General features: G+C 37.4%; 1 protein-coding gene across 3 annotated transcripts in view; it reads right to left on the reverse strand.

Annotated features, from left to right (window-relative positions):
* ATP6V1H (ATPase H+ transporting V1 subunit H) overlaps positions 1–14,124 on the reverse strand; it is a 142,123-nt gene that overhangs the window by 97,901 nt on the left and 30,098 nt on the right. For all 3 annotated transcript variants that reach the window (XM_054595542.1, XM_054595540.1, XM_054595541.1), the window contains 2 exons: positions 9,490–9,587; positions 1,752–1,944 (listed from right to left, as the gene is read on the reverse strand). In XM_054595542.1, the coding sequence (XP_054451517.1) occupies positions 1,752–1,944; positions 9,490–9,587 (291 nt within the window). The remainder of the gene's footprint in view (positions 1–1,751; positions 1,945–9,489; positions 9,588–14,124) is intronic.

Genomic DNA, 14,124 nt, shown 5'->3' on the forward strand with positions numbered 1-14,124 from the left:
AAAAATTAAAATGTGACAAATGCTACGAATAAGCAATTTATGGGAGAAATATAAATGGCTGATAAAAATATTAAAATATGCTCAGCTTCACTCATTATTAACAGAATGCAAATTTAAAAGAATGATTTCATTTTTCAACTAATTTTCCGTAACTGAAAGATTACATTAAATCTAAGGAAAAGAATGAAAAAACATACACTTCCAATGTACGGTGGATAAAAACATAAATTTGCACATTTTTGAAAGGTGATTTGATATTATCTATCAAAACTGTAGAAAAGTATATTCTTTGACTCAGCAATTACATCTATAGAATTATATTCGATAGAAATATTCATCAAAGCAGGCAAATATATCTAAAAAAAACAGAAACACCCTTCATGCCCATCAACAGAACACTGATTAAATAACCACTTTACATCAACAATGGTAGAACACAGCCATTAAAAAGAATACAAGTATCATGTTAATTGTTAACTATCCTATACCTGCCCATGTAAAATCATCTGTGTCTATTACTTTTACTTTTTATCCAATCTCAGAGATTTCCCTGTTTGGCTTTCTCCCACCTTCCTAATCTATCACCAAAAGATTTTATGTAACCCTTTTCTGTCTTCTTTGATTCTGATGTATAAACTAAGTGGTAAAAATGCCATTTCCTGGAGCATTTTCTCAGATCTTAAGATTTTGTGTCCCATCAATGTCATCAGTTAGGCTCAAATAAAGTCATAAAAAATTAATTTATAAAAAGAATACTGAATACGCATATAAAAATATAAACATATTCATTATGTATTATTAATAATAAAGTTAAAGAACAGTCTTTATCATATGCCATTTTTATTTTTAAACACAAAACAATCACACATCTATATATTTATCTGAATGTGCTTATTAGAAAAATAAGATGTTAGTGACTATATTGGCAAATGTGATGTCAATGCTATTTAAATGTTTTCAATATATCTGTCCTACATTTTATTTTTGATCTGTTGTTGATTTAAAGGAAGCATAATAACAAATAATAAAAGCAGATTCTGAAGCCAATTACTTGGATTTGCTCATGTACCACATGTTTACAGTTGCCTCAGAAATACTGCTTGTCAGTAGATCCAAAATCTGAAATACAATTCCATACAAAAATAAGGGCCGCATAAGAGAAAAGCCTCAATGATATTCTCTTGAAAAACACTGCAACAAAAAGGACTTTTTTTTTAATTGAATTTCTTGGGGTGACACTGGTTAACAGAGCCATGCAGGTTTCCAATATACCACTCCACAAAACATCAGCATACTGTACCATGAGCCCATCACCCAAAGTAAAGTCTCTTTGTGTCCCCATTTAACCATTCTTTGCCCTCTTCCACCTCCCCATGCCTCCCTTATTCTATGGCTTGGCTATCACCATACTGTTGTCTGTGTCTATGTGTTATATAAAAATATAAAAAAATAAAAAACAAAAGGACTTCCTCTATCTGAAAGTAATGCAATTATACTTTCTTACAAGCATTCCAGAACTCATTTCATCCATTTAAATGGTTTCCTCCCATGTGCCCCATTCCCCCATGGTGTAAATACAAATTAGTGTTTGTTTAATCTATATTCACCAAGACACCACAGTTTCATAACTACATGAAGAACAAGTAACTTTTTCTCACCTGCTAAAAGCTCTCAAATATATTCCACAGTGAAAATGCCACACACACACACACAAACCGCCCCCCATTAAAAAAAATCCACAAAACACTTACACGGAATGCTGCAAGGATGATTCTTGTCACTTTCTCTTTGACGGATTCTTGAAGGATATCGGACAAAACAGGAATGATATTATAACGCCGCAGATGTTCACACATTTGAGGACTGAATGCCAGAAGCCATATTGAAAAAATCATTTGATACTGGAGTTGAAAGCCACATTTGTTACTCAAAACTCCCATTATGCTAAAAAGGAACACATATTAAAAAAACATTTAATATAACACTGTAACAAAAAAGGAAAAATAACTGATTATTCTTTCTGCACTAATGGAACAAAATTATGTCCTCAGTTTCTTTTCTGCTAGCAATAACAAGGAAGCTAGATCCCTACTCAGAGAGGGCCATTTGCAGCAGAGCTTCACTTAACCCTCTCTTCAAAAGTCACAGGACTTCAGCAAGCAGCTGCATTTGCTGCAGGAAGGCAATGAGAAAGGAAACACAACCTTGCAATACAGAAGAAGAAACAGTAAAAGGAATCTGACAAACACTGTAGAAGCTAAAATCAACAGGACGTTCATTCTGGTGAAGTCAAATGTATCAAGATCTTGAGTCTGGACAACCAAGAAGATCCCAGTATAGCTTTAAAAATATTTAGGGCATCAGAGAAAAGAAGGAATCAATTTGGCAGAACTCTACCATGAGTCTCAATTTAATATAGCCAATCATCGAATGTGGAAATTAGAACTTGAGAAGCTTCTATTTTAACTGCCCATTTTACTGACAAGAAAACTGGGAAAGCTAAATGGAAATCAAAGAGGTTACACCAAGGAAGAACACTAAAGTAATTTCCCTGAGGAATGCCTCATTCACACAAGGAAGAACAGAAACCATCAAATTAGGCCTCTAACAAATCACCAGAGACCTGGCTGGTGTAACTCAGTGGACTGAGCACCAGCCTGCGAACCAAAGGGTCATTGGTTCAATTCCCTATCAGGGGGCATGCCTGGGGTTGCAGGCCAGGTCTCCAGTAAGGGGCGTGAGAGAAGCAACCACACATTGATGTTTCTCTCCCTCTCTTTTTCCCTCTCTTTCTCCTTCCTTTCCCCTCTCTCTAAAAATAAATAAATAAAATCTTTTAAAAAAATCATCATGCTTAAAAAAAAAAAAATGACTGGAGAGGTTAAGGGACTAAAAACCCATAGAATGCACAATACAAAGAATGAACTCTAATATAAACTATAAACCTTAGTAAGAAATACATCATTTTTGGTTCAACAATTGAAACAAATGTAGCATACTAATACAAGATATTAATAATAGGAGAAACTATGGGAGGGCAGGTATATATAGGAAATCTCTTCACTTTCAATTTTTCTGCAACCTAAAACTGCTCTGAAAAATAAAAGTCTATTAATATAAATAAATTTTAAATCTAACTTTACAATCTATAACTTAGTGGAAGGTTTACATTTGCACCATTTCTCCCTTTTAAAGATTTGTATTCAGTTAAAAATTTGCTTGAATTGCCCTTAATTTTCTCATGCATGATTTCTTCTTTGAGTCTTTTCTACTTTGGCTGCTGTGTAAGACTTGAGTTTTTAAAAATATTGATGGCAGTATTTTAACAGCTATAAAATCACGTAATTTTATTCTTTTAATACCCTAATACCTGGTTTTCCTTTTCTCTCTGACTCTTCCAGTTACTAAGGTAAGCCTTCTATACTTTGTGATGCTATAGCTGAGACTTCAAGCCACATTTCTGCTTTACTAACTGGTTCTGCCAATAGGAGGTGCTAGAGGTCAACTTCAAGCTTGGAGGAAGAAGGAACTGTCTCCTATTGGCTTCCTGTTCCTGTGAGTATCACTTAGCAGCATTTCTTCACCCTGGTAGCAACCACTCTTTCCTGCGGTAGCAGCTGAAAGCCTCACTGTGCACCCTGAGAGACACCAATGCCAACCATGTGGGTCCTTTTGGGAACCGTCCTGCCTGGTTTCAGAGACTGTGGCCTCACCAACACGCAAGAGGGCCCTCAGGCTGGAGCCGAGTAAGGATGCCTTGGGAAAATAGGCCACTGAGGAGACAAAATCCGTCCCCCTGGCAGGGGTGCAGCCTCTGCATCCATCACATCACCCTGCTTGGCCCCAGAGGATGACTGGTTGATTAGTCAATGACAGGTAAGATCGCTCAATGGCAGGGACAACCTAAGACAGGCACAGTTGCATAGGAGCCATCAGGGAAGGACTTGGGGGACACAGAGAAGGGGCAAAAGACCCTTACCCCTCGGTTTTGATATTGCCAGAGTTCTCATTCTATCTGAAAGAAGTCTCCTTATCCCTTGGTGGCTCTGCCCCGTCCCCCTGGCTCAGGCTTGAAGCAATACTAATGTCAGGCACAGCCCTAAACTGGATCAAGTGGTTCCCAGGGACAATTAGGCCTGGAAAAGGAATGCATTAAATCCTATGAAACTTACTTTGCTAAGAATGCCCTCAAGTTAATGAGTGCTGATGTTTGGGGTTGAGCATAGAATGAGATCAGTTTCCCAGAATGGGCGCCACCCTGTCTACCAGACCCAGACCTGCGGCAAATCTCTTGTGTTCCTTCAATTGTTATCTATGATCTCTACTTGTTTTCTGTAAACATAGCCTTTTGACATTTACTGATGAGCTTTGCATCCATGCTGTATATCCCTGCGCATAAGGTTCTCCATAAAAGCCACTTCAAGACAGGGGCTGGGGCCTTCTCCACTAGAGGGAAGGGCCACCCCTTCCCCAGGCAGACCAAGAGAAAAGTGTCTGGCACGACTTATTTTATTTCCCCATCTGTGATGACCCGGAGCATACTCTGCGGGACAGAATCCGCCATCCTCATCAGCTGGCACCCAAAAAGGGACCCTCAGATCCAGAGCCCTGTGCCTCCTCAGGTCCGCCACCTATGAGGCCTTTACTCGAGCTCAGGAGGATAAACCCCAGATAAGCAGTGTTTCCCCTTCTATGGACTAAACTGCAACTTCACACAGACCCTCCTTGAAGCACATAAATTTAGTAATCACAATCTCTTATGTTTGTTCCCCAGTTTTAGGGGTATCTACACTAGCTACCTTCCTGACACTTCAGAGTTCGTTTGTTTGTTTTCAGAAACCTAGTTAACAAATGCATACGTAGTTAACAGTTCTTCATACTAAATTACCTGTATTAAAATAAAAAATTTTAAATGAACAGAAGGATTAAGAAGAGGTCAGGACCTCTATTACCGTCAGGACCACTGTTGCTGAAACCAAGACGGAAAAGTTTCAAAGAAAGTTGTCACCAATGACCACAAATAAGTATATATGATGCCACTGAAAAGAGAAGTCTTCTGTAGCCAAACATTAACCAGAAGAAATACATAATGAAGCACAATGAAATTCCTGTTTACCAGAATACAAGGGAGCATGAAGGGCACACTAAGGAGATGCAAAGGACACACGGGCCCAAGAGAAACCTAAATATAGTAACTTAACAAATATGTGTTGAGGATCTATGGGGCTGGTACACTGAAAGACATGGGGGTCATAATTGTGGGCAAAACAGACACTGTGCATGCTCTAAAGGAATTTAGAGTCTAACACAATGGGAGGGAAGGATTTCCAGAGGAAGTGGTGCTTGAGGTAAGACCTGATAAATGAGTGGGCATTCATTGCCATTTAGGTATCTGCTACTCCTCTCAAATTGGTGGGTTTAGTGTTACTTCTTAAAATTACTGAAAAATTACTAAATGATGTTCTATAATCCTAAATACTACCTTTGTTAGGTATTTAATACTGTTTTCTGACTAGATTGTAAATTTCTTAGAGAAAAGTACCATTTATGTTTCTTTGTATTCCCCATTGTAAATAGTGCATTATGCAGAGAGCTCAAAAAATACAAATAATTGTCAAAGACAAGATTAGAAAGGAGGCTAAAGTCCATAGGGCCAAAAGAACTATTCAGTATTGTTTTGGTTTTTTAAGTAAGGTTTTTTAAAATATCAGCCAATGCAGGGAGTAGGGAGAGAAAGCAGCTAGTTTACTAGCTGACACATACACTTTCAGCTCGCTGCTGCTCTTCAAATCCATGAGCACCTCACACCTCATCATGCAACATCACCCAATAATGTAATATTTTAATGTTTAAAAACACGTCTTCCTTTCATTCACATACCTATAAATATTTTCAAAATACTTCAAATGGTGGGATATAACATTTGTGGAGGCAATTTACATTTGTGGAGGCAAATCCCAGCAGAAGTCCCCTTTCCACTCCAGTATTTTAAATAAAATCAATGCCAATTTTTAGACTTCTAATGAAGTCAACAATACACAAGACAATGCAAGTATATTTTTGTTCTTACATAAGCACATAAACAGTCAGAAATAGTATTGTCATTCACATAATAGGTTTTTAACCAAAAATGAAAGAAAGAAAACTATATGGATAAAAACGTACTGGAGTTTTAAAAACATCAGTTCTACCCTCTTCAAACAGGCTAGGCTCATAAACTTCTCCTCCTCAAGATTCCACTTGTGATTTGAGGAGTACCAGAAATAAAGAAAACAAAAAAGAAAGCTTTCAACACTAAATAAGGAAAAGGAAAAGTAGAAAGCACACGTTTTATTTCTTTAAAAATTGAAAAGATTAAATGACTTTTATAGATTGCTCTACTATCAAGGAATTAACATATTATGCCTTTATTAATGCTTATTCTTAATCTACAGATCTCTTTGATTACTGCTAATCTTGTTTGTGGTGATTACCATATCAAAATGTGTAGGATGACCATGGAATATTCCAGACTGTATTTATCCCTGTTATTGTTGCTAAACTAGATGATTAACATTGCTTACTGTCCTTTAAAATATCAAGTGCTAATAATTACAACAGCAGCATTTAGTTAGCCTCAGTATACCATTAACCAAATTTTAGTTATTTGCGTTTATTTTCTTTTGAGAAATTGCAATTATTTGTAGAAATTGGTGTTTCATGACTTTTATTCTCTTACCAGTCTTCCAAAGAACAGAAATAATCTACTTTTTTTTAACAGAATAAAATTCAATTTATTTTGCAATTATCACACAGGCCTTTTAAACCTAAGACATAGTATAGGATCTCAGTATTTTATGTTACCTATAATTTAAAGATTTACACTATTTCATCATCCTAAATACTGTTTGACAAGTAGTTGTTCATTAACACCAATTATGCTAAAAAATTAAAGCCTAAAATTATAAGAAATTTAGGAAATAATGGAATTGCCTAGGGAAAAAAAATATAATAGTGAAATAAATAATTATCCTTTCCTATCGTATTGCCCAAAACATTGCATCAATTTTTTTTAGAAGGTAGTCTACCTTTGTTAACATCATCATCCTACAACTGCTATCCTTACAGCGGTCTGCCTGCAAAGCAGGCCCTTGGCTGGCTTCTGGGAACTTGACTGGTAAACAGTTCCCTACACTGACACAATATTTTTCCTAAATGATAAGGGTGTCTCACAATACCTAAAATGTTTTCACAAACAGTGTGTTTATGCTGAACACCTGCTTTCCTTCTGGAGTCTGGAACTTTGCAGCATGTTAAGCAGAGGATGCCTACCTGACAAGCCTCCAATAAAAACTGTGGGCATGGAGTTCTTAGTAGGCTTCTTGGGCAGAAACCTCACACAAATGTTCTTGCATTTTCATTGCTGGAGGAAAAGTGCACTTGTGACCCCCTCATGGAGGGGAGAGAATATAAGGAAGCTTCACATGGATTCTTTCCAGACTCAGCCTGTGTCTCTGTCCCTATGATCCAGCTGTGTGTATCCATCCCTCTCCTGTGTCTGTAATAAATCTCAGCTGTAAGAATAACTAAAGGCTCAGTCTCCTGACTCCCTCTGTTGAGTTTGCTGACACAATGTGAACAGAGCTGGGAATTCATAACTTTTTATTTTCTGCGTACTATGATAATTACTTGAGGAAGGCATTTCAGTTATTAGATGAATCAGAAGTTGAAAGCAAAGAAACAGCAATCCATTCTCTAAAAATGACGATGAAATTTGTCACATCTTGTAAGTTTTCAGATGACTATACCATAAATTTTCTCAAACTCAAGAATCAATGTCTGATCAATATATTTCAAAGGACAAAAAGGAAATATGGTATTCTCACATTGCCATTCAACATGAAGACTTCAACACAATGCTTTGCAATAACAACCTGGACCATTGCATTTTGCTAAAAGGATATGTGAGGGTTTTCTCTCATCTTTTATAATGTTTGTGCACCAAATATAACTCACTACAAAAAGGTGTGCTATACAAAAATTCTTACTGAAATTTTCAATGGTTGTTTTTCATTCTTTATTCTTAATTCTATTAATCACATAATACCTAAATATATATTTTACAAAGGATCTACATGGTAAATGGTGATGACTATTTTTCCTTATATATTGTTAAATAAGTAAAAACATTGAAATTTTGCATCTTAAGATTGCTACTTTATTGAGTCGATGGTTATTGAGTATATCATGAAAATTTTAAGAAGTAACCCACCCTAAGAAACTGCATGCAAATACTGGCTGAGAAGATCTAGGCTATTTGGTCCCTTTGACAGGTATATCCCTACAATGGAGATAGGATTCATCAGCCTGCTAGAATCTGATGAGACAGCACCAGGATCATTCAGTCACCTTTCTGGCTCTGAAGCCTTCCTCACGAAGGAACCATTAGTTGATAAATAAGCTTTATGTATACATTTTCCAACAGAGAAACAATGTCTTCACTAACTTAAAAGAGTATTTGGTTTAAGAGCAGTGAGTTCTCTCACTATGAATAAATAGATTGGCCTTGTGGTAGTAAAAGAGGATTTTGTATATTTGTTTCACCGTTTGGGGAGGTTCTTTGTACAAATGCGTTTGTTAAACCTCAGAAAGCAGCTTCTCAAAGTTTCTGGACCTGCAAATGATTACTCCAAAAAGAATGGACTAATTACACCGCATTACAAAGAATGGCTTTTATTCACTCTTTTCTGTGTAAGACCTTTCCTTACTACTTTTTCTTTTTATTGATGTTACTGGGGTGACACTGGTTAACAAAATTATACACATTTCAGGTGCACAATTCTATACCACATCATCTGTACACTGTATTGTGTGTTCATCACCTCAATTCTCTTTCCATCAGCATTTATCCCCCCATACCCTCCGCCACCTCTCTCCCCCCGCCCCACCCCCATCCCAGCAATCACCACACTGTTGTCCAAGTCCATGAGTTTTTCCTTCCTTTGCTCAATCCCTCCACCCAGGCCCCTCACTCCCAACAGCTGACACTCTCCTCTCTATCCATGAGTCTGTCACTATTTTGCTTGTTAATTCATTTTTTTCATTAGATTCCACATGAGTGAAATCATACGGTATTTGTCTTTCTCTGACTGGCTTATTTCACTTAGCATAATGCTCTCTGTTCTTATTGATTTTTGCCTGCATTTACCACAAGGTAGTTTTATGACTGCTTTACTCTTCTGAGTACCTGGAATTTATTCTATCAAGATTAGGTTTTTATGAGTCCTTTACCTCTTATAATAGCACAGACCAAGCAAGGGAAAGGGGAAGTATCCCATCTGGTAGTTATTAGTTATTGACTTCTATAATGGTTAGCATAACCCACGATTAAACAGACACAAAAAAGTTAAAATACTTCTTTTGAATGATTAATACTATTAATTTATTTGCAAATGTCAAGGACGGATCTTTTTAAATGCTATACTACATTAAAAGTAAAAGGACACTCACCAGTTTACCCCATCTGCTTCTACCCAGGCAAAGCGGTACTCATTGACCCGAAGCATCAGCTGCAGACACCCGGCAACACACTGTACATACTGCGAGCTCTATACAAGAAGAAGTACAAAGTTTTAAGATTGAAGAGCATTTAAAGTCATGACACCACACATGTGCAAAAAATATGGATTTTTTTTTACTAGAGTTTTTTCTCACCACCAGAATATTCAAAAGTCTCTAATATTTTTTTCAAAAATCAATCCTCATTTTTGCTTTCCTTCCTTTTAGAAAGAAAGCAGATTTTCTCTGCCAAATTAAACCTACACAGTTCAAGGCTGCTTAACACACATAGTTAGAGAAATGAAGGGACAAAGTAATTATACCTTTGATACGGTTTGATAATTATTTTACAATGTTTCATTTCCCCTGAAGAGAGGCACTATATGGAGAATACTACTGTTCATAATTACAGAAATAGCAAAAGACAATAAAATCAAAGATAAAAGTCATATGCTTTCAGACAGGCCCATATTTGAAAAATTTTGGTCAAGTTACTGAACCGTTCCAATATTCAATATCTTCATCCATAAAGAGGATGACATCCCCAAGCACCTGGAAACTGAATAAATGAGAATCTTAAAAAAAAAAAAAAAAAAGACTATACAGCATATAAAACGTCTAATTAAACACTTGAAAAAGACTCTATACTTTTTTAAAATGATTCATTCAAAAGCACTGTCTTAAAAGAAATTGTGGTTAAATCTGAAGCTAAAAATGAACAAAAGTAATATCCCCAGGAATTTGCAGGCCCCTCCATTTTAGCAAATCTAGTAGTAACACTTGGCCTGGGCTCTTCTCTAAACATTTACTATGAGCCTTGCATCTATAAGAGATGGAGAGACAAGAGGTAATTTCAGACTCTAGCCTTAAAGAATTAAAAAGAAGAAGGGACTCTTGATCAAGGCAGCAGCATAGGTAAACACAATTCACCACCTCACACAACCACATCAAAATTACAACTAAAATATAGAACAACCATCATTCAGAATCATCAGAAATCGAGTTGAATGGAAGTCTGACAACTATGGAATTAAAGAAACCATGCCCACCCAGACTAGAAGGAGGGGCAGGGCCTCAGAACAGGCTGGTCCCAATCCACCCCAGGCGCAAATCCCAATCACTCAGGAGTGAAAAGGCCCAGCCCCACAGCAGGTCGCCCAAGCTCAGGGCTGCAGTGCCAAGAAATAAGTCCCCATAACTTCTGGCTGCAAAATCAGCACAGATTGAGTCAGTGCAAGAAACTTTTGGAGTCCCAAGCAGTTTTGCTTAAAGAACCCACACATGGACTTACTCAGACTAACTCCCTCTGAGCTCCAGCACTGGGGTAGCAGCTTCAAAGGCACCAGTGGCATTCAGGAAAGAACTGAAGTGTCAGGCATCATGGAGGGGCTGGCAGACAGGTTCCTTTCAGACAGAAAGGCGGGCAGAGGCCATTGCCCCTTTGCTGAGCCCTCCCTCTACAGAACCACAGAGCCAGCAGGCCGGTGCCATATCTGAGAGTCCATCATCTGGTTAATACTGTTTGCCCCACTCCAGAAACCCCCTAAGACTCCATCCCACCCAACTTATGCACACACCCAAAACCATGGGTGTTAACCATGACTTTTCCATATAAATGGCTGGTCTTGCTCTTGCTTCATAGCTTCCTAAATCCTCTCAAACAAGCAACAACAAGCAAGCCTGTAGCCTCTGTACCTCTTGCTAAGTGATTGAGGCCCAGCTCTATCAGCAGCCTGCCTAGATTCACAGCTTGGCTTCTCTTGGGAATCTCCTAGCCCAGCACACATAGCAGCCATCCCAGGTTACTTTATAGCTCAGGCAGGGTGGCCCTGGGCAGAACACAAGTCAAGGCTGACATTGGCCTGCACCACACAGGAAACCCCAGAGCCTGTGAATCCAGTGCATTGCTACAGACCACTTCAGAGCACCACCACCCTGCCCTTGCACAACTGCTCCTCCACAGAGGGCAGAGGTTGGTCAGTGGTCACAGCCAGTCCTTGAAGCTGATCGGCCTGGGTAAATCCCTCCCATTGACCTGCCAACAACATTTAAGGCTTAACTATAAGAGGAGGGTGTACTCAGCCCACCCAAAGGACACACCTCGAGTACCCAGCTTTAGTGATAGTGGAAGTTATGCCATTGGACCGTACAGGACACCTACTACATTAGGCCATGCAACCAAGACACAAAGTCCTAGCAGCTCTAACTAATACATAGAAACAAACACAGGGAGGCTGCCAAAATGAGAAGACAAAGAAACATGCCCCAAATGAAAGAACAGATCAAAACTCCAGAAAAACAACTAAAAGAAATGGAAATAAGCAATCTGTCGGATGCAGAGTTCAAAAAACTGGTTATAAGGATGCTCAAGTAACTTAGTGAGGACCTCAATAGCATAAAAAAGATTTGGTCAGAAATAAAGGATACACTAATTGAAATAAAGAACAATTTAAGGGGAAACAACAGTAAAGTGGATGAAGCTAAGAATCAAATCAATGATTTGGAACATAAGGAAACAAAAAACAACCAATTAGAATAAGAAGAAAAAAGAACCCAAGAAAACAAGGACAGTGAAAGCGGCCTGTGGGACAGCTCCAAGCATTCCAACATTCACATCATAGGTGTGCTAGAAGGAGAAGTAATTGGGAATCTATTTGAAAAAAATAATAAAAGAAAACTTCCCAAATTTACTGAAGGAAATAGACATGCAAGTCAGGGAAGCAGAGAGTCCCAAACAAGATGGTTGTAAAGAAGCCCACTCCAAGACAAAGTATATTTAAAATGCCCAAGGTTAAAGATAAAGAGTGACTCTTAAAAGCAGCAAGAGAATAGCAGTTAGTTACCCACAGGGAAATTCCCGTAAGACTGTCAGCTGATTTCTCAAAAGAAACTTTGCAGGCTGGAAGGAAAGAACAAGAAATAGCCAAAGTCATGAAAAGCAGGGACCTACAGCCAAGACTGCTCCACCCAAAAAAATCTATCATTTAGAATCAAATGGCAGATAAAGAGCTTCTTAGACAAGAAAGAGTTAAAGGAGTTCACCATCACCAACCCATTATTATATGAAATGTTAAAGGGACTTAAGAAAAAGATCAGAACTATGAACAATAAAATGGCAATAAATACCTATCAACCACTGAATCTAAACAACAAACGAAGCAAACAAGGAGAACAGAGACAGGACCATGGATACAAACAACATTTGATAGTTGCCAGATAAGAGAGGTATGTGGGTTGCCAGATGGGAGAGATGTGTGGGTAAAGAGCTAAGGAGATTAAGAAGTACAAATAGGTAGTTACAGAATAACCATGCAGATGTAAAGTACAGTAACAGGAAAGGGAGTAGCCACAGAACCCAAGGACATGAACATGGTGTGGGGACTGCATAAGGGACTAGGGGTTGGGGGGGGGGGCAAAGTGAAAAATATTGGGACAACTTTAATAGCATAATCAGTAATACATAATTTTAAAAATGTAAAAATTTTAAAAATGTAAGAGAAATAAAACAACATATCACAACATGCCCTGGCCAGTAGCTCAGTTGATTAGAGCATCATCCCCGATACACCAAGGTTATGGCACCAGTCACAGCACATACAAAGAGCAACCAATGCATAAATAAAGTGGAACAATGTATCGATGTTTCTCTGTCTCTTTCCCTCCCCCTTTCTCTATCTCTCTAGAATCAATAAATAAAATAAATTTTAAAAAAATCACAACTAATTGAATGCAGAAGCAGATATAACAGAGAATTCAGGTGTCTTCTATCAAAGAGATTTGTAAAAATGAAACAATGGTATTCTCTCACTAGTTTTTTATTTTGGAAAATATACTTATTTTTCTTAAAACACGTTATCATACTGGGTTTATTCTTATTGAACTAATAAATTGTTTAAATTTAAAAAAAGAGGAAGGAGAGGAGAGATTCATGGATAGTCTATAAATTCACAAAACCTAATAAAAACAATGTTCTGTGTTTCAATTTAAACAAAATTTGTTAAAAACCTAACACTTCAAAAACAAAATTCAGGCACTTAAATACAAAACAGAGTTATCAAGAAAAGATTATTTTAGATTTTACCTAGGAAGCAGTGAACATAGTTGCCCAAAAGTACAATATATTCTGTAACATAATTTGCCTGAAAACTCAAAACATTAGCAGAAATTAATTACCAAAACAACAGTGAATTTTCAGCTCTAAAACAATCTTCCATAATGGAAAAAAAAATATGTGTTTTTTTCGAATTAAGTCAGAAGGTAGTAATCCTCAGTGAAAGAGGAATTCCATCTTTCTTGTTGAGAGACAGACTAAGCAAGGTTTCTACATATCATCAATAAAAAGACAATGTAGGATATTCTCTCTTCTTCCATTTATCAATAATTTTGTCTCAACACAAAAATTTCTTGGCTCACTGTAAGTCTTTCTTTTCTGTGTCCATTTACCATGCTATTTTGAAATACATGTGTATTTCAAATATGGGCTCTTCATTGATATTTAGAGCTTCAGAATTCACATTATAAATGAGCATATAAAAGATGCTGGTTCTAAAACTGTACTCTCTCCCACCATACACTATGAGGCAATCC

Source organism: Pteronotus mesoamericanus, unplaced genomic scaffold, assembly GCF_021234165.1.
Source record: "Pteronotus mesoamericanus isolate MK-2021 breed Mesoamerican mustached bat unplaced genomic scaffold, CSHL_Meso_final scaffold_54, whole genome shotgun sequence".
NCBI lineage: Eukaryota > Metazoa > Chordata > Mammalia > Chiroptera > Mormoopidae > Pteronotus > Pteronotus mesoamericanus.